Source organism: Anabas testudineus, chromosome 12, assembly GCF_900324465.2.
Source record: "Anabas testudineus chromosome 12, fAnaTes1.2, whole genome shotgun sequence".
Taxonomy (NCBI): Eukaryota; Metazoa; Chordata; class Actinopteri; order Anabantiformes; family Anabantidae; genus Anabas; species Anabas testudineus.
In genome coordinates, this window is record NC_046621.1 from 16,467,494 (window position 1) to 16,485,657 (window position 18,164).

The 18,164-nt window shown below is 39.7% G+C and overlaps 2 protein-coding genes across 2 annotated transcripts; both read left to right on the forward strand.

Moving 5' to 3' along the window:
• Positions 1-2,111: 2,111 nt before the first annotated feature.
• LOC113158558 (interferon-inducible GTPase 5-like) lies at positions 2,112-4,456 on the forward strand. Its single transcript, XM_033326281.1, has 3 exons — positions 2,112-2,116; positions 2,219-2,787; positions 3,214-4,456. The coding sequence occupies exons 1-3, from the start codon at positions 2,112-2,114 to the stop codon at positions 3,849-3,851; spliced, it is 1,212 nt and encodes a 403-aa protein (XP_033182172.1). The 3' UTR covers positions 3,852-4,456.
• Positions 4,457-12,557: 8,101 nt separating this feature from the next.
• On the forward strand, positions 12,558-14,928 carry LOC113158559 (interferon-inducible GTPase 5-like; the record flags this gene model as incomplete). The annotated part of the gene is made up of 2 exons (XM_026354537.1): positions 12,558-13,122; positions 13,569-14,928. Coding segments are annotated over 2 exons (1,203 nt in total), but the record flags the coding sequence as incomplete, so codon positions are not given.
• Positions 14,929-18,164: the final 3,236 nt, after the last annotated feature.

Here is an 18,164-nt window from a genome sequence, read left to right on the forward strand (position 1 = left end):
ATTCACTTGTATATTTGATAACTTGATGTTTCTTGTAGATAGCATCTGACAATGGACTATAACAGAAAATGTTATATGAGGCATAATTAATTATTGGGACAGTGAGGCCAGTTCATTTATTTGGCTGTAGACTGAAAACATCTGGATTTAACATAAAAATATGAATATGACTCAAAAGATCAACATTTTAGTCTCTGAACTGGGACATGGACTCAAGGATCAGCCCCTGAGCAACAGGCTTTTGTTACCTCTGTCTTTGTGCAGTCTTGCCTGCCTGTTTGTGGTTTTTGTGTTATTACTTTTCCAGTTTTATACCATGGTTTTTTAAAAATCTCCTTTTATTCTAGTTCTTTGACTTTTGTTTTGTTTCTTACTTTGTGCTTTTCTTTGTTCCTCCCTTTGGACTGAACTTCGGATGAAGAAATGCAGGTTGGTTTAGATCTGTCACCTCCAGAACATTTTCATTAGAGTCACTATAGTGAAACTGAAAGGATGAACTTTGACAAACCCCTCTGGGTGGAGCCTTTCCTGTTACTGAACTCCTGCTGGACATGGTTTATTGTTAGTGCTGCTGAAGACTAACTCATAAACTGCAGCGTCGTCTCTGCTTCACTCTCCTTTTTTCAACATTAGCAGGAATCCAGTGTAAGTAGCCACCAGTCTTTTAATGTATTTTAAATCTAGTCCTTTCTTAAACATGGACTACAGCTCAGGTCATGTTCTGTTCTCTGCAAACAGCCTCAAATAATCCAACTTTATTAATGTGGAATTTACTTATTAATTTGGTAAGATTTGGTCTAGAGGCTGATTATCCTGGAAATTATCTATTGAAGTTTGGCTTTGCTTTACAGACATTGCTATAATTGCATTGTTAAGGAATTGTAGCTTCCTTACTCATGGATGACAGTAAACTGATACTCAGATTGGAAACGCAGAGAGTGAACTTTTGGTTTCTAAAACATTTGATTACAATGAGTAGAGACTTGTTTTTTTTTAATATATTTTAAAAAGCAGTAAAAACATGTCAACATGGAGTAGTACCAGTAATATATTTACACAAATTTCTTTTACAAACTCTGAACCTGTTGAGTTAACATCATATCAGCTTTAGTGTAATATTATAATTGCAGTGCTTTTGATCAAAGACATGCTTCATATGTCAATAAAAAAAGGGAAAGAGGACTTGCTCTGGGTGTTGAAAGGCATCTACAGTGTCGCCAAGCAACCTGGACTTCCAGAGTAGCTCCTCTACCCAACTCCAGTCAGGGGACATTAGATACTTACAGAGTAAATTGTTGACCTCAAAAGACAACCTCAAATGATGGCAGTCCTTACCCATATCACTTATAGGAAGAACTGCCAGCATAAAAATGATTGTTCTACTTAGAATCAAATGTGTTCTTTATGATCCTAATGGTTGGAGACCACTGGTTTAAGGCATTTCACTCATTCATCTTCAAATATTTCTGGAAGTCTAAAGGTTGTGGTTGTTCAGAATTAGTAAATCCTTATTACTACTTACTTCCCAACAGATTGCAACAAGTTTATAAATGGATCAGCTATTAATCCAGCCCAGTAGACTCTTCCTTGTCAGACACTGAAGAAACATTTAACAAAGAAATGAATGTTACAGATTCACCATTTATCAGCCCCAAAGTCCTTCAAATGTGGTATGATCATAGCATCCATTCCCCTAAACAAGACTGCACTGAGAATATCAGGTAACCTTCAAAGGAACAGAGTACATGTAAATCAAAACAGAAGTCTTTTTTTATTATTTCTTTCAGTGTGATGATATTATTTATTGTGTTATTTTATGTGATTTTGCAGAAGACATATTTTAAACATTTTCAGTTTAGTTGGTAATTCAGCCGAGAAGCGTCTTGACGTAAGACGGAATTGCAAGACAAAATGCAACTGACTTGACCTCATTAACCAACTGGTAAAAAAAAACAAAACACACACACAGGCTCCTCCTCATTCTCTATTCAACTGTTTTACAGGAACTGCTGTGAACTCTACACAAGGAAACAAGAACAGGCCAGTTTTGTTTCTGCTCACGTTTCAATATCAGGAAGAAATTAGAGTAAGTAGCTGTTAATATTCATGAGATGTTGCATTACCAATTAATTAAATAGAAGATAGCTGCTTTTGTAGTGATCTACATATATATTTTTCTAATTCACTGATGATCATGTTTTGGTTTTTTTTCTCAAAGGACCATCGTGGAAAATCCATTTGATATTGAACAAGATATTGATGAAATTAAAGAAAAGCTGCAGAACAATGTTACAGCTGCAGCAGCTGCAATGATCCAGAGCTATTTGGAAGAGCAGAATAACATTCCACTAAATATTGGCGTCACAGGAGAGTCTGGCTCTGGTAAATCCACATTTGTTAATGTCATCAGAGGTTTAAACAGCAAGGATGATGGAGCTGCTCCTACTGGTTGTGTAGAAACCACCATGGAGGTTAAATCCTACCCTCATCCAAACTATCCCAATGTTATTTTCTGGGATCTTCCTGGTGTTGGTACCACCAATTTTCCTGCTGACAAGTACCTGAAGCATGTTGGATTTGAAAGGTTTGACTTCTTCATCATCGTCTCAGCCGATCGCTTCAGAGAAAATGATGTGAAGCTCGCTCTGGAAATCAAGAGGATGAAGAAAAAGTTCTACTTTGTTCGCTCAAAGATCGACCACAACCTGAGAGATGAGAGAGATGATCAGGGTTCAGAGTTCAATGAAAAACAGACCCTTGATCGAATCAGGACAAACTGCATTCAAGGTGAATGTCTTAGCTGATAATAGTTTTAATAGTAACAAAATCAATAATTAGTGTTGTTCATGTTTCTTTTTGTCCAGTTGATAATTACCTCCTGGAGTGTTACTTTGACTGAATTCAATTCTAATCTATGTGCAAAACACTAATTACCGTCGTATTTACAATATATTGATCATTGGATTGAGTTTGAAATTAATGTATTATGTACTGAGCTGAAGGGGCACATGGATTATTTTTATGTATATCACAGTGGATGCCAAAAAGTTAACATTGACCAGTGTTCAAATCATCGTGATGACCCTGACACTTCACCCCAGACATAAAATGAAATTGGCAGATGCTACAATGTCTGAAGATTAGTTACTCTCTCTTTTTAATAATCATTAATTACTTGTATTTTAAAGTTCTTGTAACTTTTTTCTGACACAGGTCTCCAAAAACAAGGACTTGAGGATACAAACGTCTTCCTGGTGTCCAGCCGTAAGCTCCACCTGTTTGATTTCCCTCTGTTACAGCAGACCCTAGAGAGAGAACTTCCTGCTCACAAGAGGGATGCTCTGCTGTTTGCTATGCCCAATATCAACCTGGAGATCATCCAGAAGAAGAAAGAGGCTTTTCAGGCCCAAATAAAATATTTTGCATCCGTTTCTGCACTCATAGCATCTGTACCAGTGCCCGGACTCTCTGTTGCTGCTGATGCAGCCATGATGGCTACAACTGTCGCAAAGTACCAAGTTACATTTGGTCTTGATAGTGAGTCACTGAAGACTCTTGCTCTCACAGCACATGTGTCTTTTGATGACCTTAAAGCAGTGATAACATCACCTCTAGCTGCACAAAAAATAACAACAGAGCTGATCATTAAATTATTATACTTTTCTGTAAGTGAAACTGTATTAATGGCAGCAGAGGAAGGGGCAAGATTTATTCCATTTTTTGGCATCCCAGTAGCAATGTCAGTGTCTTTTACCTTCACCTATAGGGCTCTCAATATGTTCCTTGACATGCTTGCTGATGATGCACAGAGAGTATTTCGAAGGGCCCTGGGTTTAGACACCTCAGTGTGACAAGAAGAATGGGAATTTGGCACATTTAAAATGATTAACAGTACAAATTAGTTCATCTTCATGGAAACATAAATTAAAAGATTCCAGATGATCTAAAGATGTCAAACTGAGAGCTGAGCAAATGTGCTGAAAGATGGAAAACTGTGTAGAAAAAGGCATCCAGAATATTTTCATTTTATGTGGGTTAGATTACAGAGACAGACATATTATTACACTTACCAACAAAAGTTCTTCTTTCAACAATTAACAAGTAAACTGCTTTTGCTATTTGAAGTAACTAAGTATATTTTGATGCTAATATTTTTTACTAAAAACATTCTTAAAGCAGAAGGATGACTTGTAATGTATTTAATAAATAATAATAATATTTTTTATAATTCACATGTAGTAATCAAATATTAACCTCTATACAATGTTATTTACACAAGTGAACAATAGTTATTTCAAACTACACAGTAAAGTACTGAACTGTATGATGTTGCTTATTGTAAATAATTACGAGTGTCACAGTGAGAAACTACAACTCAAGAGAAATATTTGATTATTTATTGTAATGTCTTATATAATCCTGTCACCATTGTATCACTACAGTTACTAATAAACAATAATACTCTGATAATATCTAAATTATAGACTCTAAATTATATTTGCACTTTTCCCGTATCGAGAAACAGTAGATACCAAAGTGTTATGAGTGACATCAAACTGACAGGTGCCTTTATGCAGTCACACACATCAGTCTGTAAGCGGCAGGTAGACAAACCAAAATCTGTCTGCCTGCCTGCAGCTGTTGAAGGCAGGCAGACGCCTGCCTTCAACAGCTGGACATCATCCAGGTGAGCCATGATTTAGACCTGTTTTTCCTCAGCACTTCTCTTCAACTCTACACCTCTGCATCCTCAGCTCCTTGTTCTAGGCGCAGGCCTCTGTTTTGCAGGTCTGTGAGCTGATACAGCTAGTCTGCTGTTGCCATTTATAAACAATACTGATTCAATGATCACTTGAGCCTCTCAGTTTCTCCTGTTTTCTTTGTTTTATTCTGTAGTTTTTACTGAAGAAAACTGGCAGCTGTGGTTGCCAGAATAATTCTGTAAAAATACCGACTGAATATTTAGAGTCGTCATTCCGTAATACCTTAGATAATGTAGCTCCAGTTGAAAGAAAAGTCATTAGAGATAAGACACTCGCTCCCTGGTATTACAATCACACGCGCGCCTTAAAACAGACTGCTCGAAAGTTAGAATGTAATTGGCGGCAAACTAAATTGTTAGTATTTCAGATAGCATGGAAGGAGAGCATCCTGAGCTATAAAAAAGCTCTTAGTGCAGCTAGATCAACGTATCTCTCCACTCTCATAGAAAACAACAAAAATAACCCTAGATTTTTATTTAATACAGTAGCCAAATTAACTAGAAAGAAGACCACTGCAGATATCTCCACAACAACGTTGTGCAGTAGTGAGGACTTCATGAACTTTTTTAATAACAAAATTGTTAATATAAGGCACAAAATTGAAGCTTTAAAACCAGACAATTTAGTTGACGCAGATGATGAGCTAACCACAGCAGATCAGTACCTAGATTACTTTACTCCTCTTGAAGAGAATGAACTAAGTTCACTCATCTCTTCTGCAAAATCATCAACCTGTACATTAGACCCTATACCGACACACTTTCTAAAACAGATAGTGCCAGAAATAATAGAACCCCTGCTGACAATCAAAAATTCTTCACTCAGCTGTGGGTATGTCCACAGCTGCTAATTTAAAGTCTTTCAAATTAGCAGTTATAAACCGCTAATCAAGAAACCTGATCTCGACCCCTGTCAGCTGTCCAATTACAGGCCAATATCAAACCTCCCCTTTATCTCCAAGATTCTCGAAAAAGATAGTAGCTGGGCAGCTATCCTCGTATCTTCATAGAAATAACATACATGAACTCTATCAGGATTTAGGCCTCATCACAGCACAGAGACGGCACTTGTTAAAGTAGTAAATGACCTCCTATTGGCCTCGGATGAGGGTAGCGTCACTATGCTGACCATAGTATTCTCCTTCACAGACTAGAAAATGTTGTAGGAATTAAGGGAACGGCCCTCTCCTGGCTTAGGTTCTATCTGACTGATCGCTTTAAAACATTAAATGGTCTCGCGCCGCAGTATAAGAAGAAAGAAAGCCTTTAATTGTCATATGTCACATTTTACAATGAAATTTGTCCTCTGCATTTAACCCACCCCCTGGGGGAGCAGTGGGCAGCTACATACAGCGCCCGGGGAGCTAGCATGGAGTGTGAACCCCGAACCTTCTGCATTCAAAGCAGATGATCTACCCAATGAGCCACCAGGCCGGTTGTATCTGAGTGAACTGCTAGTGTCTTATGATCCAACACGCCTACTTCGATCAGAGGATGCTGGCTGCCTGTCAGTACCTCGTATCATGAAAACTACAACTGGGGGCAGAGCTTTTTCTTACAAAGCCCCAAAGTTATGGAATAGCCTTCCAAATAGCGTTCGGGACTCAGACACAGTCTCAGTGTTTAAGTCTAGGCTGAAAACCTACCTATTTAGTCAAGCATTTGAGTAAATAGATTTGGGAAGGACTCATGGACGTAGAGCATTATGGTGAACTGGTATGTTTAGATGCTGTCTTCCCAACTCTCACTGATCACTCAGGTTTGTTGATGGTGAAGTGTTCGGTTGCTCTACATCCCAGGGAGCCCTCATGTCTGTGTTTCCTTCTGGCCCACCCTTTTAGTTAGGCTCATAGTCATAGTTAGTCCTGCCAGAGTCCCTTATCAGGGACCCTTATCAGGGACTCTGATTATTATGATTCTTACACATTCACTGTTCATGTACTGTTCTTTGGTTGTGCAAAGCTGCTTTGTGACAATGTCAACTGTAAAAAGCGCTCTACAAATAAAATTGAATTGAATTGAATTGAATATGGTGAAAATGTAAACAACTTAATAATTTACAGTTAAAACCTATAGTTAATTATACAAAAAATAATCATTTTACGTTGGATAATGTGTCCTTTTCTGTTGATTTAACATGACTATGCTGCTATTAAACTTTTTCTGTATCATTTTATTATAAATATTTAGTAATGTTCTGTTAAAAGAGGTCAATAGAAATCAGACTAAAGAGGCAAAAAGAACTTTAACTGAACAGATTAACTGAACACAAAGAGGAACTAATAAAATGACTGGAATGAATCAGACCATCTAAAAACACACACAAATACTACCAAAAAAACTATAAAGAAGAAAACACAACAGTTAGTCTATCAGTTAAACAAACAACCAAATTAACCAAAAAATAGAAAATCTAAACTCCCCCTCAGATGCAGCAGGTACAGTCTGATTACCCTCTTCCTGCAATTTAACAGCTCTACTCTCCTGGGTGCTTCTGTTGCTTAGGCCCAACAAGATGTCCCTGCAGCAATGCACATTTACCCACAACACCAATAACTGGTAACTGAGACAGTAATCAACAACAGACAAAATCTATTAAATAAACTGCAGCAGTAAACACATTTAATTAATGTGTACTACAATTAGAAGCTAATGTACTGCCAACCATACTAAATAAACTGAGCACATCATGATCCTGGCTCCATGTCCTCTCCTGTGCGTTTATTTTGGTGCCCTTCCTGATCCCCGTTGTAGTTCTTATGTCCTACTTCCTACACAGATGTTCCTCAATTATTCTTAGCTGTGTCTAGTTGTTCCCCTTCACCCTGTTCACCATGTCCCGTCTATTGATTGTCAGTTTTCACTACTCTCCAGTCTCACTCCCTAGAACAGGGGTGGCCAACCCTGGTCCTCAAGAACCTCAGCCCTGCTTGTTTTCCAACTATTTCTGCCCTACCCTCTGCTGATTACATGGATCAGGTGTATTCAGCCAATCAGAAGCAGGAAATGCAGAGATAGTTGGAAAACAAGCAGGAGTGTGACTCTTAAGGACCAGGGTTGGCCACTCCTGCCCTAGAAGATGCCCATGATAGAGTGAGGTGGAAAAGGATGATTCGCTGTGGCGACCCCTGATGGGAAAAGCCGAAAGAGAAGAAGAAGTTTGTTTTAACATTCTTCAGGCTCTGTTGAGCTAGTAAGACTCTGTAGAAGACAGAAACATCTACATTCAGACCAGACTCTTCCTAACGCAGGCAACGTGAGCTGTCCCTCTGATGTACTCGTTCCTTATTCTGTTTAACCTGGTCCCTCCTAAGGAGAACCTCCACATCTTCATCTCTGCTACCTCCATCTCAGCCTCTTGTCTCTTTCTCACTGCTACCGTGTCTAACCCATAGAGCAGAGCTGGTCTCACCACTGTCTCCTTCTGACCATCTCTGTCCTTTTCCATCCACATTCTCAAAGCAAAAATGGCATCAGTGGTGCTCTTACGGGGCATGAAACCATACTGCTGCTCACAAATCTTCACCTTCTTCCTAAGCCTGGCTTCCACTACTCTTTCCCACAGCTTCATTGTGTGGCTCATCAACTTTATTCCTCTATAGTTGCTGCAGTTCTGCGTGTCACCCTTGTTCTTAAAGATCAAAAACAGAACACTTCTCCTCCATTCCTCAGGCATCTTCTCTCTCTCTAGAATCCTATTGAACAAGCTGGTTAGAAACTCTACTGCTGTCTCTCCTAAGCACTTCCACACCTCCACAGGTACGTCATCAGGACCAACAGCCTTTCCACTCTTCATCCTTTTCAGAGCCTTCCTAACCTCATCCTTTCCAATCTCTGCTATTTCCTGCTCCACAACATCCACATCTTCCTCCCTTCTTTCTTTGTCATTTTCCTCATTCATCAGATCCTCAAAATACTCCTTCCATCTTTTCTGCACACTCTCCTGGGTTGTTAGCACCTTTCCATCTCTGTCATTAATCACCCTTATCTGTTGCACATCCTTCCCATCTCTATCTCTCTGTCTGGCTAGCCTGTACAAGTCTTTCTCTCCTTCCTTTGTGTCTAACCTGTCGTACAGGTCATCGTAAGCTTTATTGTTTGGCCTTTGCCACCTCCCTCTTCACTCTACGCTGCGCTTCCTTGTACTCCTGTCTACTTTCTTCAGTCCTTTCTACATCCCACTTCCTTTTAGCCAACCTCTTCCTCTGGATGCATTCCTGTACTTCCTCATTCCACCACCAAGTGTCTTTACCTTCTTTCCTCTTTCCAGATGACACACCTAGCACCTTCCTACCTGTTTCCCTGATAATCTCTGCCATAGTTTCCCAGTCATCTGGAAGCTCATCCTGACCACCCAGAACCTGTCTCAACTTCTGCCTGAATTCCTCACAAGTTTCTTCATTCTTTAGCTTCCACCACTTGGTCTTCTTTTCTGTCTTCCCTCTCTTCTTCTTCCTGACCTCCAGAGTCATCTTACACACCACCATGCGGTGCTGCCTGGCTACACTCTCTCCTACCACCACTTTGCAGTCACTAACCTCTCTCAAATGACCTCGTCTACATAGGATTTAGACCACCTGCGTACTCCTACCTCCACTCTTGTATGTCACTCTGTGCTCCCACTGACTACATTCACCATCACCCCTTCAATTTCTAGCTTTAGGCTCATCACGCTGTCTGAGACTCTTTTCACCTCTAGAACATTGTTCTCAAACTCCCCCTTCAGCATCACTCCTACCTCGTTTCTCTTCCTATCCACACCATGGTAGAACAGTTTGTATCCTCCTCCAATACTACGTGCTTTGCTGCCCTTCCACCTTGTCTCCTGCACACACAGAACATCTACCTTCCTTCTCTCCATCATGTCTGCCAGCTCTCTGCCTTTCCCTGTCATTGTGCCAACGTTAAGAGTCCCTATTCTCAGATCTATGTTCCTGCCTTTTCCATTTTCTTTCTGACCACGAACCCTTCTGCCTCCCCTCTTTCTTCGACCAACAGTAGTCAAATTTCCACCGGCACCCTGTAGGTTAACAGCATCAGTGGCGGCCATTGTTAACCCGGGCCTCGACCGATCCGGTATGAAAGTCTTATTGATGATTCTAATGGATGCCCTTCGTGATGCAACCCTCTCTATTTATCTGGGCTTGGGACTGGCACAGAAGTCACTGACTTGCAACCCCTGTGGCTAGATTAAGAATGTGAAAACAAACACTTTGGTTAAACCAGGTGTTTAGGTTTGACGGTTACAGTCGAAATATTGAAATTATTTCAATCCCATTTCAGTCTGATATGGCAACAAAAGGAGAAAAACTGGTTGGTTTAGATCTGTCATCTCCAGAACATTTACATTAGAGTCACTATAGTGAAACTGAAAGGATGAACTTTGACAAACATCTCTGGGTGTAGTCTTTCCTGTTACTGAACTCCTGCTGGACATGGTTTATTGTTAGTGCTGCTGAAGACTAACTCATAAACTGCAGCGTCGTCTCTGCTTCACTCTCCTTTTTTCACATTAGCAGGAATCCAGTGTAATTAGCCACTAGTCTTTTAATGGATTTTAAAATCTAGTCCTTTCTTAAACATGGACTACAGCTCAGCTCATGTTCTGTTCTCTGCAAACAGCCTCAAATAATCCAACTTTATTAGTATAGAATTTACTTAATAATTTGATAAGATTTGGTCTAGAGGCTGATTATCCTGGAAATGATCTATATAAGTTCGCCTATGCTTTTTTTCAAAGTGCAGTTGGAAACATGTGATTTGCTGTAATTAATGTAATAGAGTGTTTTAAGTAGAGACATCTAAAATGACAATACAACAGAGATATACTTCATGAGATTGTGTGTATTTTTATAAACTCCAATGTGCCTTCTGGAAGAGTTCAGCTGAGATTTAATGAGCTTTTTGTCATTTTCCCATTAAGCTTCAGCTGGTGAAGAACTCGACTGACAGCTGTTACTGTATCTACAGTCTCTTCTATCTCAGCTGTTGAAGCTTGAAACTCCTCCAGGTGAGTCCCAGGTGTTTTGGTGGCCTCCCTCACTAGTCACTTGACTATACTCACTTTATCAGGACGTCCTGCTGTAGACAGATTTACGTATCTGACTTATTCCTTCTATTTATTATTTTAAATGATGAATTCCACTATACTCCAAGGGACATTCAATGATGTGGAAATGTTCTTGAATACATCTCCTGATAAATGCTTTTAAATAACCAAAGGTTTAAGGCAAATAGTTTAAAAATCTAAATGTCCAAAAAGAAATATTCTGATAAAAAAAAAACAGTCAGTGTTGCAGGAAACAGTAATTCAGAGAACATCAGGTGACAGGAAGATAGTTACCACTGAGAAAATATTGTGGATACAGAAAGTTTCCTTATCTCCCGAGAAAATAGTTTCCTTCTTGTGTCCGACTTACAGTAGACACACTGGGCCCATTGTTGTTTAGGGAAATCTCACCACACCTCTGACTTCATTCAGCATTGTTATGTGTTGTTTTATTTAATAAAAAAGTTTATATAACAAAGAAGAAAGTCTGTACAACATCATTTGAGTTTGACTAATATTAAAATCAACAATATCACCACACCAGTGATTTTATTTACTTAATTTAAGTTATTAATTTAATAATTAATTTCATTTATTTAAGGTGAGTGCAGAGTACAGTCAAAGTAAAAAGAGAGATGTGAAATCGAAAGTGTAACAGAGAAAAATCTGTTTTTGTACAGTCAACACTGTGAAAAAAATCAAAGTATTTAGAAATAAGAGAATCAAACTCATGTGAGTAACTCAGAGTAACTAATTAGATTATTCTATACTGTTTATAGTTTAGAAGATCAATTCAAGTTAGGTTTTTACTGCACATTCTGCTAATAAAGCTGTCTCACCTTTTTCTTGTTTTCAAGGATGAGTACAGAGGATTCATTTGATTTTTGCCCAAATGTCCACTCATCCATCCATTTTCCACCGCTTATCCGTGGCCGGGTCGCGGGGGGAGCAGCTTAAGCAGAGATGCCCAGACTTCCCTCTCCCTAGACACCTCCTCCAGCTCTTCCGGGGGAACACCGAGGCGTTCCCAGGCCAGCCGAGAGACATAGTCTCTCCAAAGTGTCCTGGGTCTTCCCCGGGGCCTCCGCCCGGTGGGACATGACCGGAAAACCTCCCCTGTGAGGCGTCCCGGGGGCATCCGAAACAGATGCCCAAGCCACCTCAACTGGCCCCTCTCGATGCAGAGGAGCAGCGGCTCTACTCCGAGCTCCTCCCAGGTGACTGAGCTCCTCACCCTATCTCTAAGGGTGCGCCCAGCCACTCTGCGGAGGAAACTAATTTCGGCCGCTTGTATCCGTTCCTCCCCGAACTGCCACCCCCCTCCCCGAACTGCCACCTTACTGTGGTGGAGGGGTTTGGGTGTCCGAATGACCCTAGGAGCTATGTGGCCAGGGGCTTAAGCCCCTGGTAGGGTCTCCCAAGGCAAACAGGTCCTAGGCGACGGGCCAGACTAAGAGCAGTTCATAAACACTTTATGATGAATATAACATCAAGGCTGGTTACGTCGCCCGGATTGGCGTCACCGGGGCCCCACCCTGGAGCCAGGCCTGGGGTTGGAGCATGTAGGCGAGCGCTTGGTGGCCGGGATCTTTCCACGGGACCCGGCCGGGCGCAGCCCGAAGGAGCGACGTGGGACCGCCTTCCCGTAGGCCCACCACCCGCAGGAAGGCGCATAGGGCGTCGGTGCAGTGTGGATTGGGTGGCAGCCGTGTGGAGGTGCCTCGACAATCCAATCCCTGGACAAGGAATCTGGCAATTGGGACATGGAATTGCTCAGATATTGATAAAGTTAAAGAAAAGCTGCAGAACAATGATACAGTTGCAGCCGCTGCAAAGATCCAGAGCTATTTGGAAGAGCAGAATAACGTTCCACTAAATATTGGCATCACAGGAGAGTCTGGCTCTGGTAAATCCACATTTGTTAATGTCATCAGAGGTTTAAACAGCAAGGATGATGGAGCTGCTCCTACTGGTTGTGTAGAAACCACCATGGAGGTTAAATCCTACCCTCATCCAAACTATCCCAATGTTATTTTCTGGGATCTTCCTGGTGTTGGTACCACCAATTTTCCTGCTGACAAGTACCTGAAGCATGTTGGATTTGAAAGGTTTGACTTCTTCATCATCATCTCAGCCGATCGCTTCAGAGAAAATGATGTGAAGCTCGCTCTGGAAATCAAGAGGATGCAGAAAAAGTTCTACTTTGTTCGCTCAAAGATCGACCACAACCTGAGAGATGAGAGAGATGATCAGGGTTCAGAGTTCAATGAAAAACAGACCCTTGATCGAATCAGGACAAACTGCATTCAAGGTGAATGTCTTAGCTGATAATAGTTTTAATAGTAACAAAATCAATAATTGGTGTTGTTCATGTTTCTTTTTGTCCAGTTGATAATTACCTCCTGGAGTGTTACTTTGACTGAATTCAATTCTAATCTATGTACAAAACACTAATTACCATCGTATTTACAACATATTAATCATTGGATTGAGTTTGAAATTAATGTGTTATGTAATAAGCTGAAGGGGCACATGGATAATTTTAATGTATATCACAGTGGATGCCAAAAAGTGCAACATTTATCTGTAAAATTACATTAACATTGACCAGTGTTCAAATCATCGTGATGACCCTGACACTTCACACCAGACATTAAATGAAATTGGCAGATGCTACAAGATTAGTTACTATCTCTTTTTAATAATTATTAACAATTACTTGTATTTTAAGGTTCTTGTAACTTTTTTCTGACACAGGTCTCCAAACACAAGGACTTGAGGATACAAACGTCTTCCTGGTGTCCAACCGTAAGCTCCACCTGTTTGATTTCCCTCTGTTACAGCAGACCCTAGAAAGAGAACTTCCTGCTCACAAGAGGGATGCTCTGCTGTTTGCTATGCCCAATATCAACCTGGAGATCATCCAGAAGAAGAAAGAGGCTTTTCAGGCCCAAATAAAATATTTTGCATCCGTTTCTGCACTCATAGCATCTGCACCAGTGCCCGGAGTCTCTGTTGCTGCTGATGCAGCCATGATGGCTACAACTGTCGCACAGTACCAAGTTACGTTTGGTCTTGATGATGAGTCACTGCAGACTCTTGCTCTCACTGCACATGTGTCTTTTGATGATCTTAAAGCAGTGATGACATCACCTCTAGCTGCACAAAAAATAACAAAAGAGCTGATCATTAAGGTAATATCCTTTTCTGTAAGTGAAGTTGCATTAATGGCAGCAGAGGAAGGGGCAAGATTTATTCCAATATTTGGCATCCCAGCAGCAATGTCAATGTCTTTTATCTGCACCTATAGGGCTCTCAGTATGTTCCTTGACATGCTTGCTGACGATGCACAGAGAGTATTTCGAAGGGCCCTGGGTTTAGACACCTCAGTGTGACAAGAAGAATGGGAATTTGGCACATTTAAAATGATTAACAGTACCAATTAGTTCATCTTCATGGAAACATAAATTAATAGTGAAGATTCCAGATGATCTAAAGATGAGATCAAACTGAGAGCTGAGCAAATGTGCTGAAAGATGGAAAACTGTGTAGAAAAAGGCATCCAGAATATTTTTATTTTATGTGGGTTAGATTACAGAGACAGACATATTATTACACTTACCAACAAAAGTTCTTCTTTCAACAATTAACAAGTAAATTCTTAAAGCAGAATGATGACTTGTAATGTAGTAATTTTAATTTTTTTTCTTTTTATAATTCACATGTAGTAATCAAACATTAACCTCCATACAATGTTATTTACACACAGTAAAGTACTGAACTGTATGATGTTGCTTATTGTAGATAATTATGACTAGTGGTCACAGTGAGAAACTACAACTCAAGAGAAATATTTGATTATTGATTGTAACGTCTTACAAAATCCTGTCACCACTGTATCAATACCGTTACTAATAAACAATAATACCATGATAATATCTAAATTATAGACTCTATATTATATTTGTGATTTTCCCACAACGAGACACAGTAAATATCAAACTGTTATGAGTGACACCAAACTGACAGGTGCCTTCATCCAGTCAGACACATCACGTCAGACGTCTATAAGCGACAGGTAGACAAACCTCATGTGTCTGCCTGCCTTCAACAGCTGGACATCATCCAGCTGAGCCATGATTTAGACCTGTTTTTACTCAGCACTTCTCTTCAACTCTTCACCTCTGCATCCTCAGCTCCTTGTCCTAGTCGCAGGCCTCTGTTTTGCAGGTCTGTGAGCTGATACAGGAGCAGACCAGCTGTTGTCATTTCTAAACAATGCTGATTCAATGATCACTTAACAAATATGATCAATGATCACTAAAGCCTCTCTGTTTCTCATGCCAGAATAACTCTGTGAAAATAAGGTGAAAATTTAAACAACTTTACCGAATAATGAGTAAAATAATTTACAGTTAAAACCTGTAGTTAATTATAAAAGAAATAATAATTTTGGATAATGTGTCCTTTTCTGTTGATTTAGTATGACTATGCTGCTATTAAACTTTTTTTGTATAATTTTATTATAAATATTCAGTAATGTTCTGTTAAAAGAGGTCAATAGAAATCAGACTAAAGAGTCAAAAAGAACTTTAACTGAACACAAGGAGGAACTAATAAAATGACTGGAATGAATCAGATAATCTAAAAACACACACAAATACTCCCAACAACCTACTCTGGACTCAGAGGTTTTAGTGAATTGTAGACCAATATCCAATCTGCCCTTTATCTCTAAAATTCTTGAAAAGGTAATTTCTAAGCAATTATATGACCACCTGCACAGCAATAACTTGTATGAAGATTTCCAGTCAGGATTTAGAGTACATCAAGGTACAGAAACAGCACTGGTAAAGGCACTAATGATCCTTTATTAGCATCAGACAATGGACGTCTCTCTATACTCGTCTAGTTGTTGTTCTTAGTGCTGCATTTGACACTATAGAGCACAACATTTTGTTACACAGACTGGAACATGTCATTGGGATCAAATGAACAGCACTAGAGTGGTTTAAACCGTCTCTATCAGATAGATTCTAGTTTGTACATGTTACTGATGAGTCTTCCATACACGGAAAAGTTAGCTTCGGAGTTCCACAGGGATCTGTGCTTGGACCAATTCTTTTCACTTCATAAATGCCCCCCTTAGGCAATATTATTAGGAAGCACTTTATAAATTTCCATTGTTATGCAGATGTTTCATCTGCATAACAATGCATAACAGCTATACTTATCTATGAAACCAGGAGAAACTAATCAATTAGTCAAACTTCAAGCATGCTTAAAATACATAAAGGTCTGGATATCCTCCAATTTCCTTTTCCTAAATCCAGACAAGACAGAGGTTTGTTTGGGCCTAAAAATCTCAGAGACACTATGTCTAATCACATTCTCACCCTTGATGACTTATTATTGGCCTCAAGTAATACTGTAAGAAATCTCGGAGTTATCTTTGACCAGGATATCTCCTTCACTTCATACAGCAAAGAAATCTCTAGAATTGCCTTTTTTGAGAATTAGGAGCATACTGTCCCAAAGTGATGCTGAAAAACTAGTCCATGCATTTGTTACTTCCAGACTGGACTATTGTAATTCCTTATTAATAGTTTGTCCCAATAACTCCTTAAAAAGCCTCCTGTTAATCCATAAAGCTGCAGCCAGAGTTCTGACTGGAATTACCCACAGACATCATATTTCTCCTATGTTAGCTTCTCTCCATTGGCTCCCTGTAAAATCCAGAATTGAATTTAAAATTCTTCTCCTCACTTATAAATCCCTTAATAATCAGGCTCCATCTTATCTCAAAGACCCCATAGTTCCATATTTTCCCAGCAGAACTCTCCGTTCTCAGGCTGCAGGTTTATTTGTGGTTCCTAGAGTTTCCAAATGTAGAATAGGAGGCACAGCCTTTAGCTATCAAGCTCCTCTCCTGTGGACCCAGCTCCCAGTTCAGGTTCGGGAGGCAGACACCCTCTCCACATTTAAGACTAGACTTAAAATGTTCCTTCTTTATAAAGATGACTCTGAACCATCTCTCAGTTCTGCTGATATAGGTTATTCTGCTGGGGGAATTCTACTGATAAACTGAGCTCCTCTCCTCTCTCCTTTCTCCTATATTAATCCAAATGCCACCATAGCATGTAATTACTTTGTGTCTTCTCTCTCCTGTAGTTGTGTTTCCTCCTCTCTGTCTCCCTCTCTCTGTACCTTTCTGCAGGTATCTGTTTAGTAAAAACTAAAAAGAATAAACAATATAGAAATCAGTCACTATCACTCAGTGATCCAATGTCCTCTCTCTATTGCTACTACTCTATTCACTGCTGTAGGCAGATTTACACGAGACATTTTCCTTTTTCTTAATACTGGATCTAATTTTACTCCAAATGACTTTTCTTCAAGTTTCTTGTATTCACATATACTGACATATTTTTTAATACGTTTTTAATAACCAAAGGCAAACCTACTAAACATTGACCTGAAGGAGGTGAATACTATATTGATTAAATTAAACATTTGAAATGTGTTAATGCCATCAGAGGTTTAGCAAACTGGGATGAGGGAGCTACTCCTGTAGTTGTGTAGAAACCACCTGTTTGAGTAAAAATGATTTACTCACTGATTTATAATTTTCTTATTACAATGTTACTTCACTCATAAGGATAATTTCTTGTTTTTTACTTATTGTCATTATGAAGGATACATGTGTTTGATGTTTAATCCTGTTAGCAACAAGAGCATCTTGTACTGTGCTGAAGCTGCACTTTGCACACAGACAGGAAACAGGAAAGGTCAGCGGCCTTGGAGTTGAATAGTTCTTGTTGCTATACGCCTATAACCAATGTTTTATCCTTGTATGGAGTTTCTTTTTCTTGCAATATGATCATCTTATCTTCACCATGTAACCATAGCATACACCCACATCTGTAACGTCAGGGTGTGTCTCATCTTTAATAAAAAGCTTGTACAAAGGGGAGACGGACGGAGTCGGAGGTAGAAATTCCTGGGTGAAGCATTTATGATGCTAAGATCTCAGGCCGGCTCCCCTTGCAAGTAAAAAGGCCAAAGAGTGTCCTTGTGGTGCTTTATTGTCTTCGTCTCTCAGCGTATGAAAAGTGTTGTGGTTATATTAAACCCGACACCACCATGGAGGTTAAATCATACCCTTCAATTTCCATTCAAATCGCTTCAGGGAAAATGATGTGAAGCTGCGAGACCAAGAGGATGGAGAAAGTTTTACTTTGTTGGCTCAAAGGTCGACCAAAACCTGAGAGATGAGAAAAGAAGACAGAGGGACTTCACTGAAGATGAATGATAATGATCAATCCTCTTTTTAAATGAATACATTTGCTTTAG

Coding starts and splice junctions, on each gene's coding strand:
- LOC113158558 (XM_033326281.1), top strand. Junction 2,788..3,213: donor CAGGACAAACTGCATTCAAG/GTGAATGTCTTA, acceptor TTTCTGACACAG/GTCTCCAAAAACAAGGACTT.